This window comes from Dipteris shenzhenensis, chromosome 30 (assembly GCF_047967505.1).
Source record: "Dipteris shenzhenensis isolate YYH24624 ecotype China chromosome 30, Dip_SZ_1.0, whole genome shotgun sequence".
Classification (NCBI taxonomy): Eukaryota; Viridiplantae; Streptophyta; class Polypodiopsida; order Gleicheniales; family Dipteridaceae; genus Dipteris; species Dipteris shenzhenensis.
Genome location: NC_141625.1, coordinates 10,181,247 through 10,202,526, shown reverse-complemented (window position 1 = coordinate 10,202,526; position 21,280 = coordinate 10,181,247). Strand labels below are relative to the sequence as shown.

The 21,280-nt window shown below is 43.1% G+C and overlaps 1 protein-coding gene across 1 annotated transcript in view; it reads left to right on the top strand.

Annotated features, from left to right (window-relative positions):
• HDA9 (histone deacetylase 9) overlaps positions 1-21,280 on the top strand; it is a 102,138-nt gene that overhangs the window by 73,049 nt on the left and 7,809 nt on the right. Inside the window, exons 11-12 of the mRNA XM_087401368.1 lie at positions 3,738-3,811; positions 5,321-5,419. Coding sequence (XP_087257494.1) covers positions 3,738-3,811; positions 5,321-5,419 — 173 coding nt within the window. The remainder of the gene's footprint in view (positions 1-3,737; positions 3,812-5,320; positions 5,420-21,280) is intronic.

The following is a 21,280-nucleotide window of genomic DNA, read 5'->3' as shown; positions in this document are numbered from 1 at the left end:
TGACTACAGAGCCTATTCTGGTAGTTCCGGATCTGTATCAGTCTTTTGATGTTGATTGTGATGCTTGTGGAGAATGTGTTGGGGCTGCATTGCATCAGAATGGTCATGTAGTAGCCTATGAAAGCAGACGACTTCGGGATGCGGAAAGATATTTAGGAATCTATGAGAAAGAGTTATTGGCTGTAATTCATGCTATCCATACCTGGAAACATTATCTTCTGGGTGCAGATTTTACTGTCAAAACAGATCACCAAAGTCTGAAATACTTTTTGACTCAGACCAAGCTTTCAGAGAAGCATATGAAATGGGCAAACATGTTGTCAATGTATCATTTTCAGATTGTCCATACCCCAGGAATTCAGAACAGAGTGGCAGATGCCTTGTCCCGAAGACCCCAGGTCAATAATGTGACTATTGCTTATCATCAGGACCTGGAAGGCATGAGGGAACAATATGCTCATGATTCTGATTTTGGTGAAATTTTACAGCAAATGCAAGAAGGGCAATCTACCAGTCACTATTCCCTGAAAGATGGGTATTTAATGAAAGATGATTGCCTATGCATCACCCAGGAGATGAGGAAAAAGATTTTGGAAGAATGCCATGCACCTCCCTATGTTGGACACAGAGGGATTATAGCAACAACTCTAGCACTAGAGAGGTATTTCTTTTGGCCAGGAATGCGGAAAGATATACATCAGTTTGTTACTGAATGCCTTACGTGTCAGAAAATGAAGTATGATAGACAGAAGGCACCTGGCCTACTTATGCCTCTTCCCGTGCCTCAGGCACCATGGGAAAATCTTACAATGGACTTTATTTTTGATTTGCCGAGATCAAAGTCAGGGAATGATGGGATTTGGACTATCATTGATAGATTCAGCAAGCAAGCTCATTTCATTCCGGTTCGCAAAACCATAAAGGCAGATCATATGGCTAAGATGTTCATGGCACAAATCTTTAAACATCATGGTATGCCTAAGTCCATTGTTAGTGATCGAGATCCCAGAATGACCAGTCTATTCTGGAGAGCTTTATTTGATAACATGGGGACGAATCTGAATTTTTCTTCTTCTTTCCATCCCCAGACAGATGGTCAAAGTGAAGTAGCAAATTCTACCATTTTGGATATGCTGAAATGCTACGTGGGTGACCAGAGTTCAGACTGGGAAAAGTACCTACCCTTAGTAGAGTTTGCTTACAATAATACAGTACATAGCTCTACAGGGAAAGCCCCTTTTGAAGTCATATATGGAAAGGTGATTTTGCCACCTATATTGAGGACTAAAGATGAAATATTTGCAGCTGATCAGTTTGTAAGAGACCTCTAGACAGCTTACAGCCAAGTCCGGACAGCAATTGAAAGGTCTCAAGAGAAACATAAAAGGGCTGCAGATAAACATAGGAGACAGCTAGATCTCAAGGAAGGGGACTGGATACTTTTAAGGTTTGAAAAAGCTAGGCTCCGCAAGTTTAAAGGCAAACAGAAAGTGTATGCAAAGTTATCTCCCAGATACTATGGCCCTTTCAGGGTTACAGAAAGAATAAATGAGGTTGCATACAGATTAGCATTGCCAGAGCATTGGAGGATTCACAATGCATTCCATGTGAGTCTTCTAAAGAAATTTCAGGGACCAGAGCCTACAGAACCAGTATCCGAAGATCCACCAGAAGTGGATGAGCTGGAGGAAGTCCTTCAGCCAGAGCAAATTGTGTACCATACTGTACGTAAAGGCCCTCAAGGTAAGGAATTTTACAGGTATCTTGTAAAATTCAAGAATTATACGGCATTAGATGCCAAGTGGATGGACGAAGACATGTTATCCGATCATCCACAGCTTTTGGATGTTTACAAGGAAGCTTTTCAGTTGAGGTCAACTGAATAGAAGCCGAGGGGATGTCACCACAATGTAAATATCCTAAGTCAAAGTACAGTTGACCATTTATTTGATCATAATTAAAGAGTTTTATATGTGTTAATTACGGTCAAAGAGTTATTTTAATGGTCAAAGGATTGACTACGGTCAAAGATACTTGACTCTAGTCAAGTAAACCTGACTACGGTCAGAGAGTGTTGACTTCGGTCAACAAGACTTGGCATGCGCCAAGAGGGGTTAACCCCGGTTAACCAAGATGTGCCAACCTCGGTTGGAGAGACTTGGCTATAATTAAGGCGCCTTGACCTTGGGTCGAAGCTCTTTAATTATAATCAAGAGTGTTGACTCCGGTCAATCAGAGAAAATATATATATATTTGTTTAGATGTGCACATGTGTTCAGTGGGGACGCCCACCGTGACTAGGATTAGTCCACAGTGTGTTATTTGCATGCAAAGTGCTAACAATTAATGGGTACCATGGTGGTGCGCTTTTAATTAATTGTTGCAGGTACTAGGAAGGATTATTTTTCCTAAGCGAAATGGGAGCCTGACACGCATCTAGGAGGCGGTTCGTGTGACCGAGAGCTTTGAAGACTCCAGAATAGCCCTTAGAGGCTTGTAAAAGAATTTAGTCTAGATTTTAGACAAGTGGCATGTTGCCAATTTGAATAGAGCTTGAAGCTCTTGTAAAAGAAGGAATTTCTTTTCACGTTGGAAGAGGGTGAGACTTACGAGACAGCTCAAAGCTGAAACTGAATTTCTGTAATAGATTTTCTGAAATGAATAAAGACCTTCGGGGGGGTCCAGCCCGACAATTTGTCCTGGGCCCTAGTGTATGTTCAGAGAGAGGGAGTGAGGGAGAGCCTTTGGAGCATGTAATTCCGTCGTTGACGTGAAGCTATTGCTGTTTTTCCACTCTCAGTGCTGTTTCGCCAATTACGGTTGTATATACCACTGATTTTGATCCTGTGTCAGATGTAAAGCTGTGATGCTGTCTCTAAGATTCCAGTCTGGCAGTTTATAAGGCTTTTGTTCTGATTTGGAAGGAAGGAATGGCAATCGTGGTTTGTTCACATCAGCTGTGAATGACTTGAAGTCTGTGGACAGCACTTTGTATCATGTTTTCATTGTAGGTATTCTGAAATCTTGCTAAGAGACATTAGAAACTGGCATGTTTAGGACATTTTTGTGAAGGGTGAACTGAGAATAAGTATTTCATATCTCTGGCTCCCCAGTATTATATGCTGATTTGTGAGCAAAGTGATCATGAGGCAGGGTGTAATGAGACATTCCAAGCAAATTTTCTTGGCCTTGCATTCAAGTAATCACCGAGAGCAAGTTTAAAGGATGCCTTGTAATTTGCACATCTTATTGCAATGATAAGATTGTGAAATCTTGGGTCCTTGTTCTATCTGTTTTTCCTTTCCATGTTCATTGAAGACTTTATGGGGTGCCCTTCTACAGCTGATGGCATGTCCATAACTTCCTTGCTACATTCAGCATGAGAATAACTTGAAATGGTCTGGACGAGCTTTATGTAATATTCAAACTCTATGCCATGTTTTCAATGATGTATACCTAAGCTGATGGTACAGTAGGCAGAATGGACATTTAATGTGCTACCTATTTCTGTTTGAGGTTTATTTCCTGAAAGATGTACAATTGTTATGTGCGACTGGAGTTTTGCATACAAACTCTATGCCTTGCTTTCAATGATGTATACCTAAGCTGATGGTACAATAGGCAGAATGGTCATTTAATGTGCTACCTATTTTCTGTTTGAGGCTCTTTCCTGAAAGTTGTACAATTATTATGTGGGACTGGAGTTTTACATTTGGTGCTGTTCTTACTTGCTGCAGAGATACCCGACAATGATTACATCAAGTATTTCAAGCCTGACTGCACGCTGAAGATAAGTTCTGGAAACCATATGGTAACGTATTTCCTTAATTTTCTTAAGTTTAATAAACACAAGATATTTGTCAAGGAACATTTTTCTATGAAGTCATGTTTGTGAGATGCCTATTTGGAAGCAGTTCAGACCTTAGGACTGGTTCCTTGGAGATTTGGAAGGTCACCCATAATTTGTGCCAAAAGCCGATTAATGTGGTGATTGTGGACGTGCTGATGGATTAAGGATCACGAGAAAGGTGGATCTAGATGAGGTTGGGCAGTGCACTAAAATGGGGGGAAAGCTGAAGGGGTCCGTGGGGTCGATGGAGTGACCAAGAGGTGCATTTGCTGGTGCAAAGCTTTTCAACCCCATCAGGTTGATGGTGCTCCTGCGGGGTGATCGTCGTTGGAGGCAGCGTATAGGGCTGCCTATTGGCCAGCGGGGATGGAGGGTGTGGCAAGGTGATCCCTCTATTGGTAGGGTGGAGAGACAGATGGATGGCAGATGTAGGTGGGGGCAGAGAGAGAAAGACCCACCGTTCTTCAGTAGGCTTTGTCAATGATGGCAGGGGTACAAGGTCAATGGAGCACACTAGACCATAGTGAGTAGGTCCTTGCAACCTTATATCCTTTAGGCCCTGCAATCTTATATCTTAATTAAAGTTTGTTGTAAGCCAACATTCAATCAATGCCTTGGAGAAGAACAATATTGATTCCTCATTTGGGGTCCACTACCTGCACTAGCTTAACTCATCCTTGAACGACTTATGCTTTTCATGCTTTCATAACTTTTTGTCTTTGATGACCATGTTCATGTTGAGTTGAAACAAAGAAAGATATGTACATGAAGTGAGTGACATGTGTACAAGATAAGAAGTAAAATACAAGATCGTGAGTATTTTTCCAATATGCGGGAATCTAAAAGCCTACTTTGGTGGTATTAATTGTGTAACATCTCAGACCCAGTCTTGAAGGCCTTAGAATCTCTTTGGTTGGGATGAGCTATATGCTATGAGTAATATTTGCTCATGTGGTAATTAGATAAATCTGGCGGCCCCCGAGCTACATGTGCAAGGTACCACCTACATCACGTATCAATGCCTTTTCCCTTGCATCATGTTTTCTTCATCTAAATAGCGGTTCTACTTTTTCCATATTTGGTTGATGACACAAATATGTTGGAGAATGGGAATTGGATTTGTAAGCTTTTTAGAGCCATGAAACTGTACAAAAAGATGATCGCGAGGGACAAATCTCGTGGACACTTACTAATTTAATTATAATAATAATTCTGGGTGAACTCCCATAAGAACCTATGCACATATGCTCATGCTTAGGCACGCACGTGCACACTCACACAGAAACAGACAGACAGACAGACAGACAGACAGACACACACACACACACACGCATGCACGCTCTCGCTTGCTCGCTCGCTCGCTCACTCACTCTTTTATTCTTCAAGAATTTATTAATTTGTAAGATTGGATGTATAATAGTCTCATGAAGGTACATATCTTAACTATCCATTGTATTTTCTGTTTAACAGGAGAATTTGAACAGCAAAACATATTTGAGTACCATTAAAATGCAAGTATTGGAGAACCTTCGAAGTATTCAGCATGCCCCAAGCGTGCAAATGCATGAGGTATTTACCAGAGCGGCTCATATATACCTGAAGCAAGTCTCTGATTATTGTACAGCTTTCTTGCAAAATATGCCATGGAACCTTTTTTTTTTAATAGTCAACCCATAGATCCCATTATTATTAATTTGTATCTCCAAGCTACCACAGGCAAAATTGCAGTTGATGCTGAAATCAAATTGTTCTATCTAAGCTGCAAGATAACAACCTAATTGGCATAACAAATTCTCTCAGCATAAGACCATTACAAAACTTTATGCACCCTCTCTCCTTGAATCCAGTTCAGCTACTAGTTTATTTTCCATGGAATATAATTATGCTCATGCATTTTTAACTGATAATTTTGTGTTTTCCTTTTACAGGCCACCTGCCTACATGTATATGAGAGAGTGCTCTTGACTAGTTTACTATATTCATAGACATGTATATCAAATTTCACCATCTTTGCTATGGTGGTTAGATCTCTTTTCTCTGTGGGACTATCGACCATGGTGACCAACTTTGACAGTGTCTACGCTAGGTGCTCAGATCAGTCACTTACCGAGAGGATAGCATGATGGGGGCCTGTGCATGTAGTAGTACTTGTGACCACCTTGACACCCCCCATGCTGGGTGTTTAGATCAGTTACCGATCAGGTGAATAGCATGAAGGTTTGCCACCCTCTGTATTAGCTGTTAGATCAGTCATCTATTTGGTAGATAGTGTAAAAGGGGCCAATCCATGGGGTGTTCTCGTTTTGGTTGAGATAGGCTATGAGCTCAATTGAACATTCCAAGTCCAAAATATTACTAGATTACCCTCCAATAGGTCATGGACCAACGTGCCATACAAGACGAGGATGTCTTCATAGTCCACTTGAGTAATTCTCGCATGTTTTGTGGCTTTTGGGGTGATCCTTGGTGTATTAGATAGAGATAACAAGGTTAATGCGGTAGGGCAATAATGTTGGAGAATCATTGCTCCACCTTGGACATAGATGCTCAATTGTGAGGCCCCCTAATGAAGATAAGCCATGGGCAACAACATGGTTGGGTGGGGACGCATTAGCCTGCACCATGTGTGTCCCTGTGCTTGTGTTCTAACCCTCGTTGATGTTTGCAGGTAGCACGTAGATACATGATTGTGTTGTATCCCTAGATCAGCCACGGCTAACCTATAAGGGGTATTTCACCCATCCATGTTGTATCCCTAGATCAGCCACGGCTAACCTATAAGGGGTATTTCACCCATCCATGATAACCCGATAGTTATATTGCGTCATGGGATCTCCTACTTTGCGAATGGGTATGATGGTGTTCATATTCTGAGAAGTGGGGAAGCCTGTATAGAAGACTTCATCGAACAACTTGGCTAGGGTTGGAGCAATGCACCTCCCAAACATGGGTTAGGGGTTCTACTTGAAGGCCCTCTTGATCCTTGGCTGCCTTGTTTTGCACCTTCTTGATGGCCTCTTTTAGGCGGTTTGTGGTCAAGAGTGTATGGAAATAGTAGGACGGAGTATGTCTTCCAGGTTGGACATGGGTAATGTTGTATACTGCATTTGCATAGGCTTTCCAAAGACTATGGTCTTGGAAACACATAGTTGCACGAAATGCTGTTTGAGCACCTTGAAATGAAAACACCTAAACGGCACAGTTTCCAAAATACTGTTTCGAAAACTTGTTTTTTCCCAAAAACCTTGACAGGGTTTTTGCCCCCTACTCCAGCCTCTTCTACTCCTCTCCTACTTCTTTTGCTCCTACTACTGTCCTACTTCTCACCTACTCCCTCCTTTGCTGCTACTCTCCTATTCCAGTATCTCAATCCTCCTACTCCTCTCCTCATTCTTACTCTCCCTCCCTCCTCAAATCATAATTCATGAAGGATAGATCATAGAATCATTGATGTTGAAGCATGTTGCATGAGTCATGATTGACTTATGCTAAATAGCATAATTTGTCACTTTAAGCACTTTATTGATAATTGTAAATTGTGCCATATTGCCTTACCTTGTTTTGCTGTTTTGCTAGGGCCGGGAACTCCGTTTCCCTTGTTTTTACCGTTTTCATTTTCCCCAATTTTTTGTTTCTGCTCGCAACTATGTCTTGGAAGAGACATGGTGATTTCCTTTCCAAGATCTTTGCACAAAATTCGTTGGAGTTACTACTATATAACATACTCAAGTTTCTTGTTCGTGATGGGATAAGAAACTGTTGTGCCTTATGGCGAATTAGCTGCTGGTACTCTTTTTTGGTACAATCCTTGTTTGGGTGTTTTTGTTTGGTCTCAGAATGCCAATCTTACCTAAGCGGTTTGCCCTCATCATTGTACCAACCATTCTAGGATATTGACCCTTTTAGTGGCTTTCCCGTGCTTTTTACTGTGTACGGAAAGGACTCTTGGACTGCCACATGAAGAGAATTGGTGAGGAGGGATTTGGCGTTGATATCTGGCTCGTCATCTATGTGCTCTAGAAGAGTGGTGAGATAACTGCCCTAGATGTGGTCTAGGGAGTGATCAAAATCATACAAGTAGCATTTGGAAGTGTTAAACCTGTATGTGTCTTGTGTGGGTTTAGTTGAAATTCTAAGCATCCAATTTTGAATATTTCAAACATTCATGAATTGACAAATGAATAATCATGCTGAAAATTTAAGAGTCAAAAGAGTAAAGACAACATTACAAATGATTCAGTATTTATAAGCCTCATCAAAACAGTAATAGTCTTTACTATCAAATCACATGACTGACATCCTCCCAACATAATCGCATGAAAGAATTGCTTCATAAGTGTGCTTATCCAGATATTGAGATATAATGATTAAAAGCGGGTTTCAAAACACATGAAAAGACATCACATTCACCCTATTGTAATAAATGAAATGTTTTAAAAGTATAATAGAATTGTTGCTCAGTCAGAACAAATGACATCATTTTTACCATGGGCCCATCTGCGCTACCCTTGTGGAGATGTATCTTCCGAGGGAAGGCCTTTGCATGGTGGCGGGATCCAAAGGAAAAACCGTCCACTCCTCTAATTGGAAGTAGTTCTACTTGGTTAAGTCTAGCAAGACTCCAAGTAATCAGAAATCCTTTTCACCTTGCTACTCTTGATGTCTTTTCACCATGCTAGTCTTGACGTCTTTTCTTCTAATACTAGGTGTGCACATTTCTGTTTCAACGTTAATATGTTGATTCAATCCAATGGGTTAGATCAATGGGCATCCACTTCATGTTTAATTTGATGATGGTAGTACTCATAAGTTAAATGCTTCTCTTGCACAAAGATTTTGTGTCCGAACTATTCACAGTAGCCATCGCTACATTGCAAATCTCTCGCATGGTGCTTCAGAAAATCGGGTGGAGATGGTCTTGAATTTTCGTGTGAGATCTAGGACTACTCGGAGGAGCTGTCGTTCCATGTCATGAGATTAGATAGGGTAGACATTTCGTTGGGAATTGAGTAGTTGTTGGAAAAATAGAGGTTGCTTGCTTTAAGGCCAACACTACTCACGCAGACGAAGATACACCCGGAGATCACAAGATAGAGAATGGAACACAACTCACTCTGTGTGCTTATAGAGAGCACTTTACATATGGAGAGGGTACACTACTATTTGCACATACTAAGTCTGCACTGCAGTCTGAATAGGCCATTGTTTGCAGGCGCTTCACCTTTGTTTCTTGTTCCTGCCATGCTGTTGTCGTTGCGCCTGCAGATGTCTCTAAGACCTTCAACACTTGTGCAGGCCGCTTAGCCTGCTTCTGCACCAACCTGTGCCTGTGCAACCTGCTACAGCCTGATCTAGCCTCCTTGCCTCCCGTACTTGCTGATTGTAGGATTGGAGAGAAGAGAGAGAGAGTGCAGGTAGCAAGGAGTCGTAGTAGAACAGCTGTCATGTCAAAATCTTAGATTATTCAAAAACATACAAGTACAAAGTATTTGTACCTAGACCTAGGACTAAGTGTCCTAGGTGTCACATAGGACTAAGTGTCCTATGTGGCCTAAAAGGCACTAACACTATAAGTGCCTACACTTATGCCTACAAGGCACATACCATGGCCTATAGGGCATCACTAGAACCACCAGAAGATGGCCTACAAGCCCCCCTCCATGGGATGGGCTGAAGTACTCTGGAAACATCTCAGAATACCTGGTAGTTTTTGGTCATGGTGGCACATGTTCATCCAAAAGGATATAGCCACCTATGAATGTACAAGGAATGTTAGATCATGTAACAAAGGGAACCAAGTGTAAAGCATGTCGGAAGACTTCGAACTTGGGACGAGGAAGTGCCTTTGTAAACATATCTGCGATGTTGTCCTCTGTGGGAAGATAGGACAACTCTATGTCTCCTGCTGACAACCGCTCCCGAACATAATGATAGTGAACTTCAATATGCTTGGTACGTGCATGAAACACTGGGTTACGCGCAATGGCCAAAGCACTCTGGCTGTCAGTGTAGACAATAGTGGAGGATGTCTGGCAAATACCAAGATCTGTAAGTAACTGACGAAGCCAAACACACTCTACTGTAGCGGTGAAAGCTGCCCTGTACTCAGCCTCACACCTAGACGTGGCAACTGATGGTTGCTTCTTGCTGAGCCAAGAGATACATGAATTGCCAAGCAAAAAACAATTGCCCGTATGTGACACTCTGGTGTCGGAACATCCACTATCCGTGTAAGCATGCATGGTAAGTGAACCCTGATCACCATAGAAGAGGGCTAAATCTTGAGTGCCTCTAATATATCTGAAGACTCTCTTCACTGCTTGCCAATGCTGTGAACTGGGCATGTGCATGAATCTGTTGAGCTGTGATAGTGCATACTGCAAATCAGGTCTGGTGTGACATAATTAAATAAGGCATCCAACAGCTTGCTGATAAAGAGTGATATCACATGGTGGGCTCCCATCATGAGCTGAGAATTTGAAGCCAGGGTCCACTGGAGTAGAGATTGGCTTGCAATCCTCAAACTGAAAACGATCAAGGAGCTGTCCAATATACTTGGACTGAGACATCATGATACCCCCCTCAACATGAGCAAACTGAATGCCCAAATAATAATGGAGCTGTCCCATGTCTGACATGTCAAAAATCTGCTGCAAATCAGCCTTGAAAGCTGCAATTTGCTCAGTATCTGGGCCCGTGATGAGCATATCATCCACATATAAAATCAGCACAAAAAAATCAGATCCACTCCCACGGACATAAAGAGTGGGTTCTGTGGGACTATTCTGAAAACCAAGGGATAGTAAGTGTGCATGAATTTTGGCATACCATGCCCTGGGTGCCTGCTTCAAACTATAAAGGGCTTTTCTAAGCCGGCATACCTTATTTTCAGAATTAACAACCTCAAAGCCAGGAGGTTGTGTGACATAGACTTCTTCCTGCAGATCCCCATGAAGAAAAGCGGTCTTGATGTCAAGTTGGTGCACTTGCCAATGATGATGGGCTGCAATGGCAATGACACATCGAATGGTAGTAATCCTGAATGTGGGAGCAAATGTCTCCTCAAAGACAGTGCCTTGTTGTTGGGCATACCCTTTTGCAACAAGACGTGCTTTGTATCGATCTATGCTGCCATCAGATTTCCTTTTTAATTTGTAGACCCACCGCGTTCCAATGGCATGTTTGCCGGGAGGGAGATCTACTAATTCCCATGTGTCATTTTTGGCAATAGATTGTAACTCAGCTTTCATTGCATCCATCCACTCTTTGCTATCAAAAGCGTCTTTATGGCACAGAGGCTCTTCATTGCAAGCTGTAGCAAGGAGTGCAAACTCAAGAAAGTGACCATGCTGTCTATTTCCTGATCTTGTCCGGGCAGCAAAAGGCTGATCTTGTTTGCTGTCCCTCAATGTATCAAGAAGCCATCTAGGAACTTGCCTTTGCTGTCTATTGACAGCTCTTTCTTCAATGACTGCATCATGAGTAGTGGGATCATTTTGTGCTGGAAGAGAAACCTGCAAATCAGCATGAGGTAGTGGCTGATTATTGCTTAGTGGAGGGCCTGCAGGAGGCTCATGTTGCTGCTCAAAATCCTCTTTTGATGATGGCAGAGGTAACCAAGATTCAAAGGCATCAAACATGTCAACATCTGGCTTTGCTTTGCAGTCCACAAGAGGAGAAGCTGAATGTTCAGCAAAGATCACATCTCTACTGACAATAATCTTCCCAGTATTTGGTTGATATAACCGATACCCTCTGCTCTCCTGGCTGTAACCAATAAATATGCATTTGATTGCCTTGTCATCAAGCTTATGTCTCACCTGAGATGGTACATAATCATATGCAAGAGACCCAAAAACTCTCATGTGGGAGAGTGAAGGCTTCTTGCCTTTCCATGCTTCATAAGGTGTAAAAGTCTTCAATGCCCATGTAGGTGATCTATTCAGCACATAGTTGGCACACATTACTGCATCAAGCCAAAATTTATTGGGCAAAGACTTGGCCTTAAGCATGCATCTGGCCATCTCCATTGTGGACCTGTTTTTCCTTTCAGAAACATGATTCTGCTGAGGAGTGTAAGGAGTAGTGCATGAGTGAATAAGGCCCCGTGAAGACAGAAATGCATCAAACTCCTTTGACATATACTCACCCCCCCTATCTGTGTTGAGGGTGACAAGCTTGCTTCCTGATTCATTCTTAACCATATTCAGCCATCTCTGAAAGCATAAGAAAACTTCAGATTTGGCCTTTAAAGGATATACCCAGCAATATCTTGTGAAATCATAAATGAGAGTCATGAAATACTTATACCCCCCAATGGCATTTGTCCTCATTGGGCCACAGACATCACTGTGTACTAGCTGCAATTTCCTTTGCGAGAGTTTTGGACAATTCTTTTGAAAAGGAAATCGATGCATCTTACCCAAAAGACAACCCTCACACGCATGTTTGGAAACTGTGTGAGTCTGAGGTACATCATTTGCCATCTGCTGTGAATGTAGCTTTGCAAGAGCTCTGTAATTGAGATGGCCCATTCTCTCATGCCAAAGATGAGTTTCAGCAAGTTGTGAATCTGAAATAGCCAATGCTTCAATAGAAAGTGCAGCTGGATGATGATCAAGGTGATAAAGCCCTTTTTGCAAAGTGCCAGTGAGAACTATGGCATTGTCATCACGAAGATCATATACTAGGCATCTGTAGCCATCAAAAATTACTCTGAAACCTGAAGTAGCAATTGCTGAAATTGAAATCAAGTTGACTTCAATGCCAGGCACATATCCAACTCCTTTTACAGCATATGAAGCATTATTAGCACATGTAACAGTCCCCCCTCAAGGTGCATCAGCTAGAGAATGAAACAACTGTCTGCAAGATGTGACATGCTTGGAAGCACCACTATCAAAGTACCAGGACTGAGCATCATTAGCAGTAAAGAATGCATCAGCTTTGGAGGGATCAAATGAGCAATGGACAGCCCATGCCCAATCATCCTGAAGAGCATGTGCATGTGAAGCATCTGCTGGCTCATGGGATTCAATAGCATGTGAGGCATTAACTGTCAATCGTGCTTTCTTTTTCTCCGAAGCAATGCGCTTCTTGCATTCTGAAATGTCATGTCCAGGCTTGTGACAATAGTTGCATCTTTTCTTCTTTGCCTTATTTGCTGTATTTTTAGATGCATGAGAGGAATTGCAGCTGCTATGCGCAGATTTTGGCTTGCCCATAGGCTTGGAAGCCTTGCCTCGTCCTGTCTGCTGTGAAGCAAATGCATGATCAGGAATAATGGCTTGTCTGTTAGCTCTACTTTGCTCTTCTTGCAAAAGCAAAGTAACTAGCTGATCAAAAGAATAGTGGTCTGGATTACCCATGGCCACTAATCGAAGGGTTGTAGCAAACCCTTGATATGTATCTGGCAGTCCATTCAATGTGGTACTGACAAGCTGTGAATTTGGCACCACCTCATCAATGTTGGCAAGCTGTTCCATGAGGTCCTTGACCTTTGTCAAGAATGCATCCATTGACTCACCTTCATTCATATTGACTTCCTGTAATTGCCTTCTTAAATATGCAACACGAGCTTCATTGCGAATCTGATAGAGAGAAGCCAATTTATCCCAAGCATCCTTTGCTGTCCTGCAAGACCGGATGCGTGGAATAATGATTCTCTTGCATGATAAAGCAATGCATGAATGTGCATTTGCATCTCTTGCATCCCATCTTGACTGTTCTTGAGTTGGAAGAGCAGCAGCAGGGCTAGAGGAAGAGGCATCAGGAGGAGTATCCCCTGCTGAAGGACCAGCAGTAGAGGCAACCACTGTAGCATTGGCTGGCCTCAGATCAGCCCCAGAAACAATATTCCACAAATGCTTTGCAACAAGAATATGTTTCATGAGGTAAGACCACATCGGAAAGTTGGTGCCATCCAACTTATCATCTTCACGAAGAACTCCAAATAAATCTTGATTGTTCCCAGCCATAGCAAATGTGATACCTTGAAAAAGACCTAAAAACCCAAAAGCCTCAAGGCTATCAGTGCAAAAAGCTGGCTGTCCCAAAATGACAGCAAATATCTGCAAATTTCAGACCCAAATCAAAGGGCAAATGCAGATCTGACCCAAATGTGACTGTGACAGGCAATGTTCACAGCAAAGAACAGCAAATTTGGCAAAAGCCCCAAATTTATTGAGGGCAAATAGGCAAAAAAGAGGGCAAATGTAGAAAAGCCCCAAATTTTGCTGAAATTTTTGCAAATGTGACCCAATGTATGCAAATCTGAATCAATATCCTGCAGAAGTGACTCAATGTCTGAAAAATCTGACTCAATGTCTTGAGTGATGACGTGGCACAATAGGACAGTCCTGAACCAAATTCCGAAAGAAGTACAATGTACAGCGTAGGTACCGTACAGACGTACGGAACAGTACGGGAACCAATGTACCGCTGTACGAGTGCGAGATGCACAATTGTACGAAACTTGTACGGACCCCTGTACGGTGATGCACTGAACGGATACGATGTACGGAAGCTGTGCGTTGTACGGTGCACAGGTCGTCTCCAACGTTGTGCGGCAGGTCTTCACGCAGCTGTGGGCGGGTCTTCACACGTGGCTGTACGGCGGCACAAGTACGGATCGCAGTGTACGGATCAGGTATGGCGACGCAGATGTACGGAGCACATATGTACGGATCCATGCGTAGGTATGGCGATGCAGTACGGCGATGTACGTGTGCAGGATCTGTACGTCTGCTCACGTATGGACTGTATGGTGCAGGTACTGTATGCTGTACGGAACAGGTGAAGCTGGACGCCTGGATCTGCAGCACAAAAAATGGCGACTGATGGCCACGGGTGCTGAAGGAGACCTCGAAAAAACTGCAGCAGTTGGAGATGTGTCGACTAGCAGGGCAGCAGACTCCCAATGAGCAATGGAGGACTCGGGGGCTGAGGAGAGCTGGAAGATGAGAGCAAAACCTGGCTCTGATACCACTGTAGGATCGGAGAGAAGAGAGAGAGAGTGCAGGTAGCAAGGAGTCATAGTAGAACAGCCGTCACGTCAAAATCTTAGATTATTCAAAAACATACAAGTACAAAGTACTTGTATGTAGACCTAGGACTAAGTGTCCTAGGTGTCACATAGGACTAAGTATCCTATGTGGCCTAAAAGGCACTAACACTATAAGTGCCTACACTTATGCCTACAAGGCACATACCATGGCCTATAGGGCATCACTAGAACCACCAGAAGATGGCCTACACTGATGCTGTTCATAACCACCAGTAGCCTCTGGTATTGCCACTGTTCAGCTATTTGGCCTTGTTCTACCAGAGGATCTAGGTGCTGCCCATGCGGCAGCCAGTCTACTGCCCACATGGCAGTTCTCACTCCACCCTCTCCTCTCATTATCTCAGGGCCCACAAGTGGGGAGGTGACCCTCATATTCCAACACCCCCCCCTCACCGATCCACAATGGACCCACACCCACATGTCAATGCAGCAGCTCCGTATGCTCCCTCGGAGAAGCCTCTGGAACATTTTGAAGGCCTCTCTGAATGCGGGTCTTTGACTTTGTAGCTCTTGATCCATCAAGTGAGGCTCCAAATAATTTAGCCATCATGAAATGCAAGGTTCATCCAGGCAGCACCTATTGTCACTGGTACCACTGAACTCGTATTTTGATCCAGGTACTATGAACAGGTCCATCAGATTGTCCCCTTCTCAGAAACTTAGAACTCTTTGAATCCTGCAAAGTACAACGTCCTCCAAGTTTGTTTCAACTTGTCAATGAATTGACACCATTGGGTAAACACCACACAATCTTTGTTGGAAAAGAGAGAGTGAGAGAGCAGGAAGCAAGAGAGCTGAATGTAGTACTTGCAATAGAAGATAATACAAGAAGTGGGATGGGTTTTGTCTAAGTGACAAAACCTTTTCCTTCACTAACCGTAGTTAGTGAACTAACTGTGGTTAGGGGGAAAAACCTCTAAATGAGGGAAAAGTGCCCCTAACCTACTTATTACATTACATTGGTCACTGCTGAATTATAATAATAATTCTAACACCCCCCTGCAGTGCCAATGTCATGTACAAGGAAATGATCAATCACCAAAAGGATATAAGTTCAGGGCACTACGAAATGCCTCAAACTTTTCACGTGGAAGTGCTTTGGTGAAGATGTCTGCAACATTGTCATGTGTTGACACATAGATCATACTGATCTCTCCTGCATGCAACTTCTCTCTGACATAGTGATAGTGAACCTCAATGTGCTTCGTGCGAGCATGAATTACAGGATTCTTTGCCACTGCTATAGCACTTTGACTATCAGTGAGAATCAGAGAAGGACCCTCCAATGAAAGATGAAGATCAGCAAATAAACGACGCACCCAAACACATTCAACTGTCGCTGTGAAAGCTGCCCTGTACTCAGCTTCACATGAGGAGGTAGCCACTGTAGACTGTTTCTTGCTCAACCAAGAAATGCAAGCATGTCCTAGAAAGAAACAATTCCCACTGGTGGACTGCCTAGTATCATAGTCTCCAGCCCAATCTGAGTCACTGTAAGCATGCATCTGCAAGTCACCCCCCCTGGGAAACATCAAGCCAAAAGACTTTGTACCTTGCAAGTAACGGAAGATGCGTTTTACAGCCTGCCAATGCATAATCTTTGGGCTGTTAATATACCTGCTCACCTAAGAAACTGAAAACTGAATATTAGGTCGTGTATTGCAGAGATAAATGAGGCATCCAACCTGACTATAGAGTGTGACATCAATTGATTCACCCGCATCATGCAGCTTCAGCCCTGGCTCCATGGGAGTGGACATAGGCTTGCAATCATGCATGTTGAATCTGTCCAAGAGCTTTTGAACATACTTGGATTGAGACATAACAATGCCACGTTTCTCTTGAATAAACTGGATCCCCAAAAAGAAATGTAACAAGCCCAAGTCTAACATATCAAATGTAGCTTTCAATTGGGCCTTGAAATCTGCAATTACTTCCTCATTTGATCCGGTGAGCAGCATGTCATCTACATAAAGAATGATGACCAGAATATCCCCCCCATCCTTCTTGATATAGAGGGTGCTCTCAGTTGGACTATTGTGCAGCCCCTTGCTGGTCAGAAAGGCATAAATTTTGGCATACCATGCACGTGGGGCTTGTTTCAGCCCATACAAGGCTTTATTCAGCTTGCATACCTGAAGTGCATTTCCTGAAATTTCAAAGCCCGGAGGTTGTTTAACATAAACCTCTTCCAACAAGTCTCCATTAAGGAAAGCTGTTTTGATGTCCAATTGATGAACATTCCATTCAAAATTTGCAGCCATGGCTATAATTGACCTGGTGGTTGTCATCCTGGATGTAGGAGCAAAAGTCTTCTCATAATCTATGCCCTTTTTCTGAGCATATCCTTTTGCAACCAGCCTTGCCTTGTACCGATCAATGGACCCATCTGTTTTAATGTCCAATTGATGAACATTCCATTCAAAATTTGCAGCCATGGCTATAACTGACCTGATGGTTGTCATCCTGGATGTAGGAGCAAAAGTCTTCTCATAATCTATGCCCTTTTTCTGAGCATATCCTTTTGCAACCAGCCTTGCCTTGTACCGATCAATGGACCCATCTGGTTTTCTTTTGACTTTGAAAACCCACCGTGTACCTATGGCATTCTTACCTGGTGGCAAATCCACAACATCCCAAGTCTGATTTTTATGAATGGACTGCAACTCATCGTGCATGGCATTCATCCAATGCACGTTATCTTTTGCTTCTTCAAATGTCTTAGGCTCCTCCTCATCAAGAAGAGTACTTGCATAAGCTGATTCAACTGAATGAGCCTTTGCTTTGTGAACTATATCCCACAAAAATGCATTAGTGCCTTATGTGACAACTTGTGTCTGAACTCCACAGGCACGTGGGCATATGCAACACAACCAAAAACTCTGAAGTGGTCCGAAGGCTTTCTCCCATGCCATGCCTCATAGGGAGTGATTGTCTTCAAAGCCTTTGTAGGAGCCCGATTTAAAATATAGTTTGCACACATGAGGCCTTCCAGCCAAAACCTGTGAGGCAACTTCTTACTTGTGAGCATGCATCTATCCATTTCCATGGTGGTGCGATTCTTCCGCTCAGCTTTGCCATTCTGTTGAGGTGTAAGCCTCACTGTAGCTGATGCATAATGCATTTTTCTTTTAGAAATGTCTCAAATTCATGAGACATGTACTCCCCCCCTCGATTTGTGCGAAGTGTTTGCACCTTGAGTCCTGTCTCATTTTCAACCATAGCCACAAAGTGTTTGAAATGCATAAACACTTCTGATTTTGCCTTGAGACCATAAACCCAAGTGTAGTTGGTAAAGTCATCTATGAATGTAACAAAATAGAGATAACCCCCAAAAGCAGGTGTCCTCATGGGACTGCAGACATCACTGTGAATAAGCTGCAATTTTCTTGTAGCTTTCACTGCACCATCCTTCTTGAAGGGAAGCCTATGCATTTTGCCAAGAATGCAACCTTCACATGCATGAGGAGGAGGTGACTCCAAAGGAGGTAATGCATCAACCATATCATGCCTTTGAAGTGTCATTAAGCTGCCATAGCTCATGTGCCCATACTTGGCATGCCATAACTCCGCATTGTGCATCGCAGCAGTGGGAGTGCTAAATGATAATGCAAGATAAGATCTTTTCTCATATAAATCAAGCTGAAAAAGACCCCGATACAAAGTGCCAGACAACCTCAAAGCATATTCATTTTCTTTGTCTCTGACTGCACACTTGTCATCATAAAAAACAACGTGAAATCCTCCTCTATTGAGTGAGGACACTGAAAGCAAATTCTTCTTTATACCTGGCACATAGAGTACATCTGAAATTCTGAAATCTGTGCCATCAGTGGATGTGATAATAATGTCTCCCACTCCACACACTGAATAAGAAGAATTATTTGCACAAGTTACGTTCTTCTTGGTGGGTGAAGAATGCAAAGTTACAAACAGATTTTTTTTGGAAGTGATGTTCTTTGAAGCACCACTATCAAAATACCAAGTATGTAGTGTCTCATCAACACTGAAAGAGCATTCATCCTTTGAAGGATCGTAACTGCAAGTCAAAAAAGCATATGGGTCATCATCATTAGTGGCTGTAGTATCTGAACTACCCACTGAAAAATCTGAAGTGCAAGTCAAAAAGGCATAGTGCTCTTCAACCAAGTTGCTGCAACATCTCCTCCATCATGGCAATGTGGACCTGATGCATCTGATACAGCCATACCGGAATCCCTTTTCTTTTCTTTGGCTATGCGCTTCTTGCACTCTCCAATATAATGACCTCGCTTCTTGCAATAATGACAGATGCCCTTCTTTTTCTGCTTGTTTGTATCACCCTGTGCCTTATAAGAAGGCTGTCCAGAATCAGCTTTATGCTGATGTGTGGGCCGATGGGCATGTGGCTTATGTTGCCCTTTACCCTTGGGCTTGAACTTGGAGAGCATAGCATGCTCGCCAGCCCGGGTTGCCATATTTCTGCATGTTTGTTCTTCCTACAACAGAAGTCCTACCAACTCGTGAAAGGAGAGAGGATTGCTGCCCCCCCTCAATGACAAATTCAGCGAGGTGCGGAAACCGAGATAGGACTCAGGAAGAGAGTTCAGAGTGGTGGAGATCATATCTGAATCCGGAATGACTTCATCAATGTTCAGCAATTGTTTCCTGAGATCCTGAAGCTTCATGAGGTGAGAATTCATGGAATCACCCTCCTCCATATGTATATGGGAAAGTTCTCTCTTCAGAAAGGAAACTTTGGCATTGTTTCTTGCTGCAAACATACTCTCCAGTATTACCCAAGCTGCCATAGATGTCTTGCATGACCGAATATGAGGTATAATGAACCTCTTGACAGAAAGAGAAATTACTGAAAGAGCTTGTGCATCTCTAGAGTCCCATCTTTTCTGCTCTGCTGTGGGAGCTCCTGGAGCGGCTGCTCCAATCACCTCTACCCCTGCCTCTAGTTGTAGGAGTGACAGGTATAGGCGTTGTATCTGGTCTTTCTTCATCTCCATTGACATAATCCCAAAGATTTCTGCCAACCAAGATATTTCGAACCATGAAACTCCACAAGGAGTAGTTGGTGCCATCCAACTTATCCTCTTGTGTGAGAACCCCGAACACCTCATTTGAGTTGTTCTGTGCCATTTTTGCCAGATAAACTCAGAAATACAGCAAACTGAACAAGTAAAATCCCTTCCTGGGATGCAAGATGCACAAATAAAATCTGCCAAAGAAAATCTGCCCTTAGTGACAAATATTGTCACAGCCTATCAAAGGCTCAAAATGCACTTCAATTTGTCCTGCAAATGCTCTCAAAAACTTCCAAAAAACACTGCAGAATTTGCCAGTGTCTGCAATGTCGCTCAAAATGAGTCCAAAATTGCCTGCAACAGTCCCAAAATGCTTGTACACTGCCAAATTGCATCAGAATGCTAAAAGCCCCAATTTCTTCAGGGAAATTGCATCCAAAAGAGGGCAAATTGCTTGAAAGCCCCAAAAATGCAAGAAATTGCTGTGTAAAGCAAAAAGCCCCAATTTTTTGCAAGAAATTGCAACTCAAAAAGGGGCAAATTGACTGAAAGCCTCAGTTTGCAATTTATCTGCAAAAAGAACCAAATTCTACGGCCTATGTGCGCAAATGAGCACACCCTCAACCCCAAAATGCACCTGCTTGAATCCACAGTCAAACAATGGCTCACTGCACAAATGCCTAACACTTGCAAGATTCACCTGCATTGAGAACTCTCCAAATGACCAAGGCACTCTTGTTCAGAAAGATTAGAACAACCGGTACAGTACGGACTATACGGATGTACGGACAGCTAACGAGAGCTGTACGGCCCAAATGTCGACGTAGGTACAGGTGATCAGAATAGTACGGATGACCGTACAGTTGTACGGGCTAATACGCGTTGGTAGCGGAGCTATTACAGGTACATATGGAAGGACTGACGGGAGTAGTACGGACAGTGCAGGGAACATGTGTACGGACTGATGCAAGTGTACGGCCAACTGTACGATGGTATGCTATCAGCTGTACGACGGTCGTACAGCGAAGGTATGGCACAGGTACCTGGTTGTCGGGGGTACAACGTCCGGTGGTAGCTGTTCAGAAGACAGCGCATGTACGGTGCTGTATTGCAGTGTACGGACTGCTCATGGGAGCAGTGTACAAGATGGCGACAGTGCTACTCTGTAGTACGGACGATGGCGCTTGTACAGACGGGAGCTGAGAGCAGATTGACGCTGGTACGAAATGCAGTACGACTGGAGCGACGCTGGGTGTACGAACGATTGCACTCGTACGGAAGTTGTTGGTACGAGAGCTGTACGGAACAGCCAACTATGGCTGTACGGAATGATTCGCAGGTAGGTAGCTT